Source organism: Lissotriton vulgaris, chromosome 12 (assembly GCF_964263255.1).
Source record: "Lissotriton vulgaris chromosome 12, aLisVul1.2, whole genome shotgun sequence".
Lineage (NCBI taxonomy): Eukaryota > Metazoa > Chordata > Amphibia > Caudata > Salamandridae > Lissotriton > Lissotriton vulgaris.
Window position 1 is genome coordinate 607071629 of NC_141700.1, and position 15823 is coordinate 607087451.

General features: G+C 41.6%; 1 protein-coding gene across 1 annotated transcript in view; it reads right to left on the minus strand.

Moving 5' to 3' along the window:
• Positions 1-15823, minus strand: part of LOC147677835 (polycystin-1-like protein 2) — a 434899-nt gene that overhangs the window by 79806 nt on the left and 339270 nt on the right. Inside the window, exons 9-10 of the mRNA XM_086945590.1 lie at positions 11589-11690; positions 9851-10029 (exon numbers count right to left, since the gene is read on the minus strand). Of these exons, the coding sequence (XP_086801716.1) occupies positions 9851-10029; positions 11589-11690 (281 nt within the window). The remainder of the gene's footprint in view (positions 1-9850; positions 10030-11588; positions 11691-15823) is intronic.

Sequence of the window (15823 nt, forward strand, 5' to 3'; positions counted from 1 at the left end):
CACAGATCACTTCTAGCCTGCATGCGCGGTGTGCATATGCACCTAGGTCCGGGCCTCTTGCCCAGTGACTAATTAATCCACCGAAGGGATCGGTGTTTGACCTTATGGTCTCAAGTAGAAATCCTGATAGGTGCACTCAGCCCTTCATCCTTCGACGGTCGATAACATGGGCGCCATATAGCTGGGTAACAATAAACACCTGTTATTCAGAGCTAAACTGCTCCAAGGGTAGGGTGACCAGATCTTGAGAACCCAAAACGCGGACATTTTGCATAAATAGAAGGACTACAATTTTACAATTTTACATCAACGGTGCTGCGCAGAATGACAAATCTTATCAACATAGGAACACAATAGAAGCGCTGAAAAAAAAAACAATGTCATTTTTAACATGAGCATCATACCTGTTAATTAAATTGCTTACTTTTAACTGCTGCTAACTGGCACGACTTTAGAATCTATATCTATACTATACTATACTACTATTATAAAGCAAGAACTTTGGACCTTTGAGGCGGGTAAACTCGGGAACCACAGCGCCAATCCACACACCCAATACATCATTGTAATGGTCAGGGTGTGCAGATGGACATAGGCTATATAAATTAAAAAAATATACATTATTTAAAAAAATTGACGATAAAAAAAAGTAGTCCCTTGCAAGTAGCGCCGGCCACGACCTGCGTGGTGACTTCAGGAGCGCAGGGAGGAGCGGCGTGCAGGAGCAGAAGAGGAGTGGCGGCGGACATCAGCGCGGGGAGGAGCGACGGACAGGCTGGAAGGAGTGGTGAGGAGCGGAGGACAGGCGAGGAGGAGCGGTGAGGAGCGGCGGACAGGCGGGGAGGAGCGGCGGGGAGGAGCGGTGAGCGGCGGATGAGGTAGGTTATTTATTTAATTGGGGTAGAGTCAGTGTGGGTGTGGCAGAGTCAGCGCGGGTGTGGCAGAGTCAGCTAATAGTAGCATAGATTTATTAAGGAGCGGGGAGCGGCGGATGAGCAAAAAACAAAAGCAAACGTTACATTAAATGAAGCAAACGGATGAGGTAGGTTATTTATTTATTTATTAGGGAGCGGGGAGCGGCGAATGAGAACATTACAGGTGAGCAAAAAAAAAAGCAAACGTTACATTAAATGAAGCAAAAGCAAAAATGACAATCGTGAGCCAAAAAAATACAAGAGCTAGCAAACGGTGCATTACAAAAGTGACAATCGTGAGCGTAGCAAACGGCGAATTACAGGAGGAAAAAGTGACGTGTGCAGGTTACAAAAGCATACAAAGTAAACATAGAGGTATAATACTGCAATATATGGAGGAAGGCTCCGGGGGACCCACGGACAACGTCGGGGCGGCGGGGGGCTGAAGCCTTATTGCTCCCGGACAACGTCGGGACGGGCTGCTAGTAAATAAATAAATGTGCACGTAGGTACGTATACATATTTAAAAAAAATATATATGCCTTTAAATATATGTACATCCATATATATAGGTGTCTGTTTGTGCATATACCTGTCAATAAATGCATATATATGCTACTATATGTGCAGATGCCTATATGCATTTATATGTACATTTATATATATATGCAGTTATATAGTTTGTGCAGCGTTTGTGAACGAAGGTGAGCTGGAGCCTTTGCAGGGAGGGAGCCAGCTCGCAAGCTACAATTTGGTGGTTTTAAAGCTCGGCAGGCACTATCTTGGACAATGCAAGACTTATGAGTTCATTCAGAGACTGCAAAAACAGCGAACCCACTGGGGTAATACAGGATTTGCACTACATCACCCACAAGGCCATGCAAATGACCACGCCCACAAGGACAGGTGCTGGAAATTATAAACTGTGCAGTTCGAAGCGCTTGCAGTCTCCTACAACCACATGCCACTGAAGAAAGGTCTTACCTGAAACGCGTCTGGCATTTTAATTTTGAAAAGCTGTTCCTCGTGAGTTCCTGCTGGCAGGCAACCAAATAAAGAGAGCTGATCAACCTTCGTGTGGCACGTCTCTTCAAAGGGTTTCCTGTTTGTGTGTGTTATGTATATATATATATATATATACTTACAAATATGTGTACATCCTAAAAGATAGGTTAAATAATAAACATGGATATATATATATGTGCATACTTTTATACATATACATGTATATATATATGCTCGTAAGTACATATGCATATTTAAAAAAATAGGTATGGCTTAAAAATTATGTACACTTATATCCATATATATATATAGGTGCCTGTGCATATATCTGTAAATAAATACATATATATGCAAAAGTATGCAAATATATATACAATTGTATATATGCATTCATATGTGCATTTAAATATATATGCCAAAGTATATATTATTAATTATAAATAATTATATATGTATGGATATATACTTAAATACATATGTATATACATTTAATTTATTTATACATATAAATTTATGCATTTATAATTGCATACATATATTTACATATATATGCACATATTAAAATATAAGCAAGTTAATATACATGCTTATGTATATATGTGCATATTTTAAAATATATACATGTATATATATGCAAGTAAATACGTATGCCCTCAGCAGGCACCAACGACATCTCTCCCTCCCAAAACCTCTGCGACTTCCTAGCCTCATTCTTCCACAACAAAATCGCCGACATACACAACAGCTTCGTTATCCAGTCCGGAGACCAGTCCTCCCCACCCACCTCCGAACCAAACCCCCCTCCCAACATCCTCTGCACCTGGAACCCAGTCACCACTGAAGACACCATCCGCCTGATGAACTCCATCCACTCAGGATCACCAACGGACCCATGTCCCCACCACATCTTCAACAAAGCAGACTCCATCATCGCTCCCCACCTTCGAGACGTCATCAACTCCTCCTTCAACTCCGCCACCTTCCCGGAAAGCTGGAAACACGCCGAACTCAGCGCCCTCCTGAAGAAACCCACAGCAGACCCCACTGAACTTAAAAACTACCGCCCTATCTCGCTCCTCCCATTCCCTGCCAAAGTCATTGAGAAAGCCGTCAACAGTCAACTCGCCGCATTCCTCGAATCCAACAAGTCCCTCGACCCCTCACAGTCTGGCTTCCGAGCCAAACACAGCACAGAGACCGCCCTCATCGCAGCAACAGACGACATTCGAAAACTATTGGACAATGGTGAAACAGTTGCTCTCATCCTACTTGACCTCTCCGCAGCTTTCGACACTGTCTGTCATTGCACCCTTATACAACGACTCAGCAACATCGGAATTCAAGGATTAGCACTGAACTGGATCATCTCGTTCCTCGCCGGAAGAACGCAAAGAGTCCACCTCCCCCCTTTCAAATCAGAGGCCACCGAAGTCATCTGCGGCGTACCTCAAGGATCATCACTCAGTCCTACCCTCTTCAACGTATACATGAGCCCCCTCGCGACCATCGCACGCCAACACAACCTCAATATCATCTCCTACGCAGACGACACCCAGCTAATCCTTTCCCTCACCAAAGACCCAAACACCGCCAAAACCAACCTACATGAAGGGATGAAAGAAGTGGCAGAATGGATGAGGAACAGCCGCCTAAAACTGAATTCGGACAAAACGCAAGTCCTCATTTTAGGATCATCCCCCTCCGCCTGGGATAACTCATGGTGGCCACCGGCGCTAGGAAACGCCCCCACTCCTACGGACCACGCACGCAATCTGGGCTTCATCCTAGACTCTTCCCTATCGATGACCAGACAAGTCAACGCCGTCTCCTCCTCTTGCTTCAACATACTACGTATGCTCAAAAGATCTTCCGCTGGATCCCCACCGAATCTAGAACGACAGTCACCCACGCTCTGGTCACTAGCCGACTGGATTACGGAAACACCCTCTATGCCGGAACCACCGCCAAACTACAGAAAAAACTCCAACGTATCCAAAACGCCTCAGCCAGACTCATTCTAGATGTCCCCCGCAGAGCTTACATTTCCAGTCACTTGAAAGACCTCCACTGGCTGCCCGTCAGCAAGAGAATCACATTCCGACTCCTTACCCACGCACACAAAGCCCTATACGATATAGGACCCGAATGCCTCAACACCCGCCTTAACTTTTACACCCCCACCCGCAATCTTCGATCATCCGATCAAGCCCTCGCCGCGATCCCACGCATCCACAGGTCCACCATGGGGGGAAGATCCTTCTCCTACTTAGCGGCCAAAACCTGGAACTCCCTCCCCACCCACCTCCGTCTCACTCAGAACCACCTCTCCTTCAGAAAACAACTCAAAACCTGGTTATTTGATTAGTAACTTCCCCCTCCCTCAAGCGCCTTGAGACCCTATGGGTGAGTAGTGCGCTATATAAATGCCGAACTTGAACTTGAACTTGAACTCGGCATCAACGGAAGCACCAGCCATGGTGGGGAATCTCTTTCCTATATTATCGAGCCACCTCCCATCCTTGTCAATAGGTGCAGTAATCAGTATCAATGGATTTGTCGATCTGCACTGAGCAGCCTGAGAGATGACAGAGTCAGGCCTAGGATGACCGGACTTGCATGCAGGGGCATCATCTGGGGCTTTATACTTTTTATCAATCCTGGGAAGAATTGCAGGTACGGAGAAAGGGTCCCTCAATAATCTTGACGCCCTCTTCCCAAATATGGTCGATTATGGGAATGGTGCAGACCGATTTTCTGTTCTGATCTTTAAAATCATACAGAAAGCAGTCAGACTACTTAACAAGCAAAGGGAGGCGAAAATGGGTTGCTGCCCTCTCCATGATGGCATGAAACCTCCAATGTTCTCCGAAGGGGAATCAATTGCCTGAGGAACTGGCGGTGTAGGAATTACATAATCCTCCCATTCATCCATGGTTGTTGGTGATTTAGGGAGTTCACCCTCTTCGGCGATTGCATCCTCGTCATCATCTTGCACTTCTTGGTCTTATGATGCAGGTAAAATATCCTGAGACCCAGCAGCTAGAACAGATGAACTTGAAGTATGCAAGACAGATGGAGGAGAAGGCTGTCTTTGAATGGGATCAGCTGCAGTTGGTTCCTGACGAGGCAATAAAACTTGAGGCCTTTGCACAGTGGTAGTAGCCCTTCGTAGACAGAAGTGTAGACGATAATTTAGATGACAAAAGAGGAGTAACTTGTAATGAAGAGGGCCTTTTCCGCATGATCGTCGACGACATGACCATGGACGGAGATACAGAGGCAGCTGAAGCTGCCATCATTGATGTCAGCGTTGACGATGTCGTCAACAGAAGACCCGTCATCGACGATGGTGTTGTGGTTGGAATAGCGGCCGTCGTTGACGGAGGAAGCGTCAATGAGAGTGGGACCGTCGTTGATGGTGGGAGTATCGATGAGAGAGAGGCCATCGCCGATAGTGCTGTCGACGAGAGGGACGTCAACAGAGGAGAAACTGTAACCGTTGTCGGAGGTGAGCTGATCTTCATCGTCGAAGGTACAGTTCTTATCAGTTGTTCTGTTGACGGAGATAGCGTCGACGAACTCTGAGGTGGCTTCATCATCGATGGAGTCTTTTTTGACGACAACGAAGATCTGACAGACTCTGACTGAGTCCTGGGCTGTTTTAATGCTGTTTAAAGTGGCATTTTTGATTTTTCCACAGATTTTCCTTCAGAAGATAAAGAAAGCTTCTCTTTTTTAGAGGCAGAGTGGCTAGCCTCAAGGTGAGACTTTTTAGATGTCTTGCCAGCTCGTTCAGGTGGATTTTAAGATCTATCGCTCTTCTTAGATGCTGGGAGGCATCTTCAGACACCACCTCAGATCTCACTTTCAATTTCTCCACCCAGATCAGTAACCTGCCTTCTGTGTCCTTTAAGGTATTTGAAGAAAAGGTTCTACAAATTCTATAGTCCTTGACCTTTTGAGAAGGATACAGACAATATATACACTCCTTGTGGGGATCTTCAAAATGGAACCGCTTTTTTCCACAGGAAGCACAAGGCAAGAAAAAATCATGTCTTTGAAGAACTCAGACATTCTGTACTCACAGTATTTAGCAAAATTTTGGGAAAACTGAGCAGAGCTCAGGGAGACTCCCTGTCACACGACGTGCAGTAGAAAATCTGAGGGACTTGCCTCTCTGTGGCGGGTTCTAGAGGGTGCTGGAGCCTGATTGGCTGTGTCCCAGATTTGGTTCTTTTTACAAAAAGACAAAGAAAGGCTAGTGTAGTGACTTTACTGTCCATTTTAGCCTATTGTATGATATTTTATTACTGGTATGTATATATTTTATTTGTACCGTGAGACTCCCACCTCGATGGCGGGGATGATTCAAACATGTGAATCTATGAAGGAATACCCCAATACTGGATAAGCTTAAATACCTGGGCCCTCAAAAGCTTCCTGAACTTCAAAAAATGAGGTTCCTGCCTGATCGAAAAATGGAGAAAATTAAGATGGTGTCCAAAACACAGAAGTTCCTGCCCCCTGCTTTCTGTTGCTTGAACCAAGATATTCTCTGCTGGTTAGCAAGAGAAGATCTGTAAGGTCTTGGAGAAACATACCTCTTAATTCTGCTCGTTACATAGGCTGGCATTTGGTCATGAATGGATTTGTAAATGATACAAGCCATTTTGAAAAGAGCTCTCTGATTGACGGGGAACCAATGAAGCTTCATTACGGCAGGAGAGATATGCACATGCCTATGCTATGTACAGATTATCCTTGCTGCTGTATTGTGAATGATTTGTAATTTGTGTAAAGAAGTTGCAGGGAGACCCAAAGACGGAGCTTGCATAATCTAAGCTGGACAAAATTACTGCTGCAAAAGCCTCGGATGATAGAAGAGAAGGGACCTTCCAAACAGATTTAAATAGGCCAAAGCACTTTGCTGTCACTGGCGTGATCTTTGGGATCCCGAACAGTTGATTGTCTGACACAACGCCCAGGTTCTTGGCAGAGGCCCCTGGAGCAGGAGGGGATCCAAGCGCAGAGGGCCCTTGGCTGTTTGCCCGGAGACACGTCCTGAGATTTAGAATAACCAGCTCAGTCTTATCAGTGTTTAGCTTGAGGAAGTTTGTGCCCATCTATTTTCCAAATTACCTTTTGGGTGATCAAAATTCCTGGTGGGATTAATCAATACCATCAAGCTTGAAGATTAGCTGAGAGTCATCAGTGTAGTGTGTAGAATCTACAACCACGACTAGCCAGGGGTAAGATCATTGGGCAGATGTGAACACTGAATAACAAAGAAAATAATGCTTAGCGCTGGGGATCTCACAGTTGGCATACGTCTTAGAAGACAACAGGCCTGGCTGCACTTCCTGTGTATGCCCTCCTAGAAAGGAGACTATCCAAATTATAGCTGACTTGATAGAACAGCCGCCTGCAGACAAATTAGCAGAATCGCGTGGTCGACAGTATCGAAGGTGGACGATAAATCTAGGAGAATTAGCGTGGACACATTCCCCAAACTCAACTCTTATCATATATCATCAAGGACAATAAGCATCACTGCTTTTGTACTGTGGGCTTGGTGGTACCCAGCCTGCAACAGATGAAGAAAGTTGGATGAATAAAGGAATCTGCTTAGCATATGAGTAACAAAATGTTTGGCTGCGTAGGGGAGAAGTGAAATGGGACGATAATGTTTACCAGTTTAGGAGCAGCACCTGCCTCCTTCAGCAAGAGTAGTATCACAGCAGCTTTAAATCTGTCAGGGACAATGCCCTGGGTGAGTAATTTATTCAAAAGGTCTAACAGCGGGGTTAAATATCCTGAGCTAAACAACAGTGTATCAATATAGATGAATAAATTCCAAAAGATGAGTAATCTTCAAATCTTCTGTTTATTAATTCCGTTTTTCTTCTTAAACCAAACTAGCCGCCAACACGTGTTTCGTCTTGGTATACTCAACGATAGACTTCTTCAGGGCTATAGTTAGAATCAAGTAGAACTCTCCATAGTTCATGAAAGCATATAAGTGTGATACTTTATTCCACGAAGGCTCCTAGTTCAAATATGAGTAACAAAATCCCAAGTATAAAATCTTCATTAATTGGCCTCCGAATTCCTATCCTTAAAAGTTTAGAAGATCGTACAAAGTGTGTGTTCCGTGGCGTGTATATTGATACATTGTTGTTTAGCTCAGGATATATTTTGTTTATTGTCTATATGCGGTTTTGTTTTTGACATTACCCAGTTTGGTTGTGGGTGGGTGAACGCAACCTTATCCTTTGAGCTTCTTTGACAGATTGAGAACTCTTACAATTATCACACTCCAGCGCAACTAATACTCATTCATCCCTTTTCTCGTATTCTAACAGCGGGGTTGACTGTTATGATAGACAAAGCACGCATTATGCTATGGGTGCAGGGATTCAGCGTGGAACCAGATTTCACCTTGTGCATCAGAGAAATAATGGTCTCATGCTGGAGCTTAGGAAACCATACCAAGGAGTGAGAATTACTGACGTACCAGTCCACATGCTCCACTGGTTGTTGAGGCACAGAAGAGGTAGGGATGCTGTCCTCAACTGATTTAATTTTCTCACTTAAAAAAGCACAGAGCTTGGAATGGTTCAATCTCCCAAGTTACATGCTTGCAACAAGTGAGTTTGTTTAATATCCTAAAATATATGCTACGAGATTGTTACAAAAGCATGTTTCCTGTATTATAACTTTATTATGTATGACAGTAAGAGATGCATTATGTTATATGTTGGTGCAAATCTCACACAGACTTCACAGCTATTGTATTACATCCAACAACACTTGTGTTGGGATGGTTCGATCTCCCAAGTTACAAGCTTGCAACAAGTGAGTTTGTTTAATATCCTAAAATATATGCTACGAGATTGTTACAAAAGCATGTTTCCTGTATTATAACTTTATTATGTATGACAGTAAGAGACGCATTATGTTATATGTTGGTGCAAATCTCACACAGACTTCACAGCTATTGTATTACATCCAACAACACTTGTGTTTTCAGTATTTAGGGTGGAAGATTAATAGGACTGTTTAGTTCTGAATCCAGCAAGGTAGAGGGACTGCTGCTTTCACTAGTTGCTGCGGATATCAGCAAGATGGACAGTTAATGCCGGAATCAGAGGAATGAGTCACCCCCCTTAAATGGTAGGTCAATTGTTAGTATGAATGACAGGTTATTATAATAGTTTGGAAACATGTACAGAGAGAGAGAGAACAAGAAGAGAGAAAGAGAGAGGGAGGGTGGGTGGGTACTTAGGGATTTGTAGGATCTGTTGTATTACACAGAGTTCAAAGAATCTAAAATCCTCAACACACCAATTCAATCTCCTCCCATGTTATCTTTTCATACTAAAAGGCAATTATTCTGAGGAGCATTATCACATTAAATCCATTTAGTAGATTATACATTTTAAAATTAAAAGTGCAACTAAAATCTAACATTTTACTTGATGCAAAAACTAAAAGGAAACAGTTTCCTGACATTAATGTAGTCATATGTCATTAGTACTACTTGTGCTGCCTTTAGTACCATTATCAGGACTACTATTTTTTCCTCTTCTGGTATGACTGCTTTCCAAAGTATTACCAAGAATGCTACTACTCATACCACAGCCACTGCCACCACTAACAGTACTATCAGTACTACTACTGGTAGTAGTACATCAAGTTCTCCAACAAAAATGAGTACACCCACTTGAACTACATCAATAACTAGTGCCACATTACTTTAACTGTGCTGGTTTCAATTTAAGAATATAAAGGTACATAATAGATGTCAATGAATTACGGATCATTCAACAACAATAGCAAGAACATTACACACCGTAGCTATGCAGAAGATAAAGGGATACCACTGAGTAAATCTGCTGGAGAAGCAATAGTGCCATTTTTATTTGGCTTACCAAGACTTGTGGCATCCTGATGCATCATGGCGTAACGTTATGCTCTTAAGTTCACCCAGGGGGAAAGGAGTAGTCAGCAAGAAAACATCCATGTTGCCACTTCTGAATGCCACCTTTTTGGGGTCTGAAAGGTGGTGTGTCTCACTCTGTCCTGCTGAGCCAGTCAGTTGAATGAACACCTGCCAAATAAATTCAATAGATGAGACCTTCACTTAAAACTTTTAGAAGGAGAATATAATACACAAAGAAATATGAGGTTGGGTACAAATGTAATAGATAAATCCATTAGACAACAAGGAGAGAAGTACTAGTTAAATGTATTCTGTGCAGTGTCAAAAAGGGCTTAGCATGTGTACACAGTGCCAGGAAGGTGCCCTTCCGGCAATAATACAAGGAGCATATGTATGCAAGAGGGGTGTAATTGCTTTGGGCATATCTATGCTACAACTGGGAAAATTATAATGGCTATATTAAACTATAAAAAACTGTGGCAATACTGCTCCTAAACCAACTGCATCAAGAAATGAGATATTGTCTCTCTGCTGTGTTTCCATCAATGGAGCCAGATGACCTGAGCCCAAATCTTGGCTTGCCCTCTTAACTACATTGTGTCATCATAGGCAAATTACAGGATCATCCTATGCCTCTATATCAATAGTGGGAGTGCACATAGACATGTTTAATGCATGTATTAACATCTTAGACTTACGTTCACAAAGGAGACGGGATACCTACAAGATCTACACTGCACCCGGGCTTAGGAATAGCTCTCATAAAATCTCCTGTACATCTTTGGAAAGAACATGTCACTGTGCACACTCATCTCTATTTCTCACCCATCCCCTGGCTTTATCTTAAGTATGTCAGTCATGCTCTTGTTCTTGAAGCACTCATGTGAAACCTATATGAGATTGAGGAACTCACTGCCCTTTTGATCCCCACCTTCTTGGGCTGCACAAATTAATTTTGTCTAGTAGCTAGTGCACTACTTCTTTCTATGTCATGCAAGGATCAATCTTTTTCCTTCTCCTATTCTTAGCATTCAATCCAAGAGATTAACAGACGCCTCCATACGAAGTACTCCACCTCAATTGTTCCTTCTTTCTAATAGATAAAGCACTTTCTTCTCTCCTGCAGCACTCTTTTTGGATGGCACACTCCACGAACTTCCTACACTGGTCTTCAATGTGTATGGGCAGGCATCATCCCTAAAACGTTCAATTTCTTTGACTTCCTAAAACTTGCCCTCAAGGTTAGCCTGGTTATCATACATGCCATCTTCCTTGGCAATGTCTTTCCTAGGCCTCGTTGAACGCACACATTAGTAGACTGTACTATTTCTTAGAGCTTTCTATTCCACTCCACCTACTTCATTACATTGTCTTCAAGGCATGACTGATCTACTCACCTCAATCCCTGTATCCCACTAATGCATCAATACTCTTATTAGCATGACCGGCATAGAAGTCATTCCACACTGTGGATCTCCACCCCACCTCTAAACCCCAAATCATATCATCCCTGGATGAAAAATACTTTTTCATTTTTCCAATCCATTATCACATTAACTCACCATACTAATCATGTTTCATTCCCTCTCTGATTTCTGTACGCTCCATCCACCTTCCATATAATCCAAAAGCTTCCTTTCTGGAATGCACAAATCCCTCTCCCTGTTGGGCTTCTTTTCCATGCCACATTCTGCCTATCCTTGTCCTCACTGTGCAACGATACGTACCTTGGAATTTGTGGCAGCTCCTCTGCGGCGTCCCGTGCAAACTGTCACCAGGTAACGGTAGAGGGCACAAGGATCATTGTCTGGAAGAACAGTAACTCTGCTCTGGTACAGGAGATAAAGCCCATTAATGAATACAAAGTCCTACTTATCACATATGAAGCTAAAGGCAGTGAACACTTCATGCTGCTCCTATCACATGGTCGTAATACCCATTTCCTTCTGCCATTCCTCCACAAATATTGCCTCCCCTATTTATTCCTTTCCTCAAGAACCTTACAGTGGCAGAAAAGGTGCCATTGATTATTGAAGCTCTGCACCTCTTGTCTTTCTGACAATTTCAACTCGTTCATTACCTACACTGTACACCTTCAGCCATCCTCTTTCAGCACCATAACCTTTGTGTGCTCCCATTTACTACATCTATAGTTATCTTCCTGTCCTTTTGCTTTAACGCCCTTTTCTCGGCTCATGCAATTCCAGTTGTGTGTCACCTTAGGTTTGTTAGGAGTTGATATACTCAGACTACTAGGGGCCCTCCCATGAGAAGTTGCAATAAGAGTAAATAACCTTAGAAGATGCATCAATCTCGTAGGCATGGGATATTTTGCCAGTTTGTTTGTGGAAAGTTTTTTCACTTTATATAGAGTTTGCTCAAGTGGCTTTCTGCTTGACCAGGAGGGTAATTCTCCAATCCATACCTCTAAGGCGATTTAAAGTGCTGGTAATGTACACTGAGAAACACCCACAATCATATTCTATGATTTGCATAACATTTCAAATACAACATGGGGCAGGGAGGAGAACAAGAAATGATGAGGAAATTAAATCTGGTCAGTACTTGCAGATAGAATGGATCGTTTCTTTCTCATTGGGACAATTAGGCAGACATTTACTCTTGTTTGGAAAGCATAGAGACTCTTCTTAGTTCAGTGCAACTATGGTCATATCTAACTGGTTTGGGGCCGCATGGGAACATAGACGGAGGATGAGCACCCAGGTTCCATATATCTTTAGGGCCCAAAGTCACTTTAAGCTTGTTGGGTTAGTGAACCCCAGTCCTGTGGGTGCCCTCAGGCACACATGTAACTCCTACTATCTGTTAGGTTTCAGCATGGCTATAGGTATACTCCCCCAGTCATGTGGGTGCCATCAGACACACATGTAACCCCTACTATCTGCTAGGTTTCAGCATGGCTTATAGATATACTCTACAGAGTTACCAGTGGAAATGCAAGATTAACTTTCTTCCTTAATACATTTCATGTTTAGTTACTGCTCAGGAGAGCAAGTATGAGTAAAACACACACCAATTAAAATATGGACATGACACTGTTGAAGTGCTACAAAGAGGCAAACAAGTTACTTACCTTCGGTAACGCTTTTTCTGGTGGATACAGTATCTGCCTGGGGATTCCTCACCTTATGAATATGCCCTGCGCCAGCAGCATACTGAATTTGTTTGTAGCTCTCTACAACGACGTCGTAGAACCATGGCTCCGCTCGCGACCCCGCTAACGTCACTGGAGCCATAAAGGAGACTCGTCGGCGTGATGACGTCAGTTCCGCCCTTTTTTTCCGTGCCTTCGAGGCACACAGACGGACCGACATAAATATATATAGTATACATAGTACACAGAATTCAACCAACACAAACAGTGTGAAAACAATGCTGTAACAGCCGGCCCCAGGATAATCCTTCAAACTATCGATTAATCACCCTCACAGACATGGATGCGAAAATATTTGAAAGTTGTCTCTTAGAGGAGTTGAAAACTTGGGCGGAAAGAGAAGAACTGATCCCAATCTTTCAAACAGGTTTTAGGAAGGGAGAATCAACTCTTACTAACCTAATTTTATTGACATTACTAGGAGAGAGAGCAATATGTAGGAAACAAAAATTGTACATCTGCTTTATTGACTTAAAAACCGTGTTTGATTCTGTACCCAGAAATATTCTTTGGACTTAGTTAATGAATTGGGGTATATCAGAAACTCTCTTAAAAATGATTACATTATTGTACTCCAATACCTGGGTGCAGGTCAAAATTGGCGACGGTAGACATACTACCCGCCGCCTTGAAACAAATGTAGGCCTAAAACAAGGATGTGTGCTCGCTCCTTGTCTTTTTAATCTATTTATGTCTGATCTTATATCCCATTTTATTGATGTAAACTCGCATTCCTCTGTTGTAAAGGGTAAAGAAATTAAATACCTACAGTATGCCGATGATACCATTTTGCTTAGCCAAACCATGATAGGTTTAAAAAGATTAATAAATTCATTCAATATATATGTAACTCAAAATGGATTAACAATTATTACAAAAAAAACAAAAATAATGTTAATAGGGAAAGGTAAATTAGGGGTAAAGGATTTAAATATCAATGGTTTATCTATAGAATGTGTAAAGGCTTATAAATATTTGGGAATTACATTTGATGACGGATTGTCATTTAGGCGGCATTTCAGTAACTTAGAAGCTAAAGGTCCCTCACTTGCCTTCGCTTTTCGAAAACTGAGGGATAAGTTATTATGTCCCAATTACGATCACCTGCTTAAAGTTATGAAAGCAAAACTTATTCCCTCCCTGGACTATGGGTCCATAATTTTTAAGGGTAAAGATGTGAAAGTGCTGGAGGGTATAGTGGCAAGAACATATAAATCAGTTTTAAGGATTCCTAGACAGATTCCACGTGCCAATTTAAGAATGGAATTCGGCTTAAGGAATCAGTTTTTGGTGCGTCAAGCAACTTTAAAAAAAATATTATTGGCATTATCTCGATCTGATGAGGGCACGTTGGCCCACATGTGCTGGCGCGAGATCTCGAATGGCGAATATTCTAGAAGCTGTCAGGATTATTTAGCTGAATGCCTCTTAAAATTTGAATGCCCTAAATTGGAAGATGAAATAAGGAATAAAATAGTTTATAAAAAAATAATTAATTCAACCGTTTTGTTGTCAGAAGTGTTGGATAAAGATGAGTTGAGAAAAAAATAACACTTTTGGTCTACAGCCAATTCTTTTGATAAAATGTTTGCTCAACCTTATTTACTTTTTCATCAAAAACCCTTAATTAAAAATATTTTTTTGTTATTAAGGTTTGGAATCTATCCAACAAAAGGTGGAACCCCTAAATGGGAGTACAATTGGGCATCAAATATTTGTAGGCTTTGTGGGCAGTATGATGAAACCTTGCTGCATATGGTAACATTATGCCCAAAAATGTTGCATGAACGGAAAACAATTTTAAAACCTATTTTTAAAGAAATCGGACTCAGAACTTGTAGATCGGCATTAATATTCTGCCTGAGCGGTGTCAACGTTCATATTATTCAGCAATTTGTTCAATTCATTTTTAGAGTGGAAAAGAAATTATGTAAGGTCGACAACCAAAGTAAATGTTAAATTTTGGTATGCCTTTAAAATGAGATGCTGCTGTTTTTAAGGGGTCGATGGGTTATTTTTATGGTACTTTTTATCCATGTTATATTAGCTGTTTCTAAGTATTCCTTTTTATAGAATGTTCCGCTTATTATGTTTACTACTTTTATTGAATGCCAAATATGCACTTTATCCCCATTTTAGTATTGATTCTGTCTTACAAGTGTATTTTAGTCGGTTTTAGTGTTAGATATTTGGGATACTGTTCTTTTGCTTTGTTGCAAATTTTTATTGAATAATTGCTGCTAGCCTATCGTACTTAATGCACTGAAATTTTTGATATTCGAACATTTGCTGCTAACTAATTGCACTTAATGCACTGTTCACTTTATGATGATAGCATAAGTCACTTTAGCATTGTTTTTGCAATATGACAGTAATAGATATTCTGTAAAAACGTCACCGACCATTTTTGGCTAGTACACTGTATTTTATTCTCTGCTCTGTAAGCATATTGCACTTTATTCTTGAACCTGTAGATTGCTACCTAATCTGTGTAAATGTTGGTAGCAGTATAATCCCTAACTGGAAATAGTTAATCAACTATGGTAAATTTTTATTTTTGCACTGCATTCCTGTTTGGTCAATTAGTTATTGTGTTTGGTTTATATTTGATGCTTTCTTTTTGTAATGGTTTTAATTAATCAACAAATAAAATACATCATCATCATCATCAATGCTGTAAAACACTTTCATTGAAAATAAATTAGACAATATCAACATTGCAGGTATACAAGGGTGGACAATGGGGAGGTCAGTGAGAAATCCATAGGCAGATACTGTATCCACCAG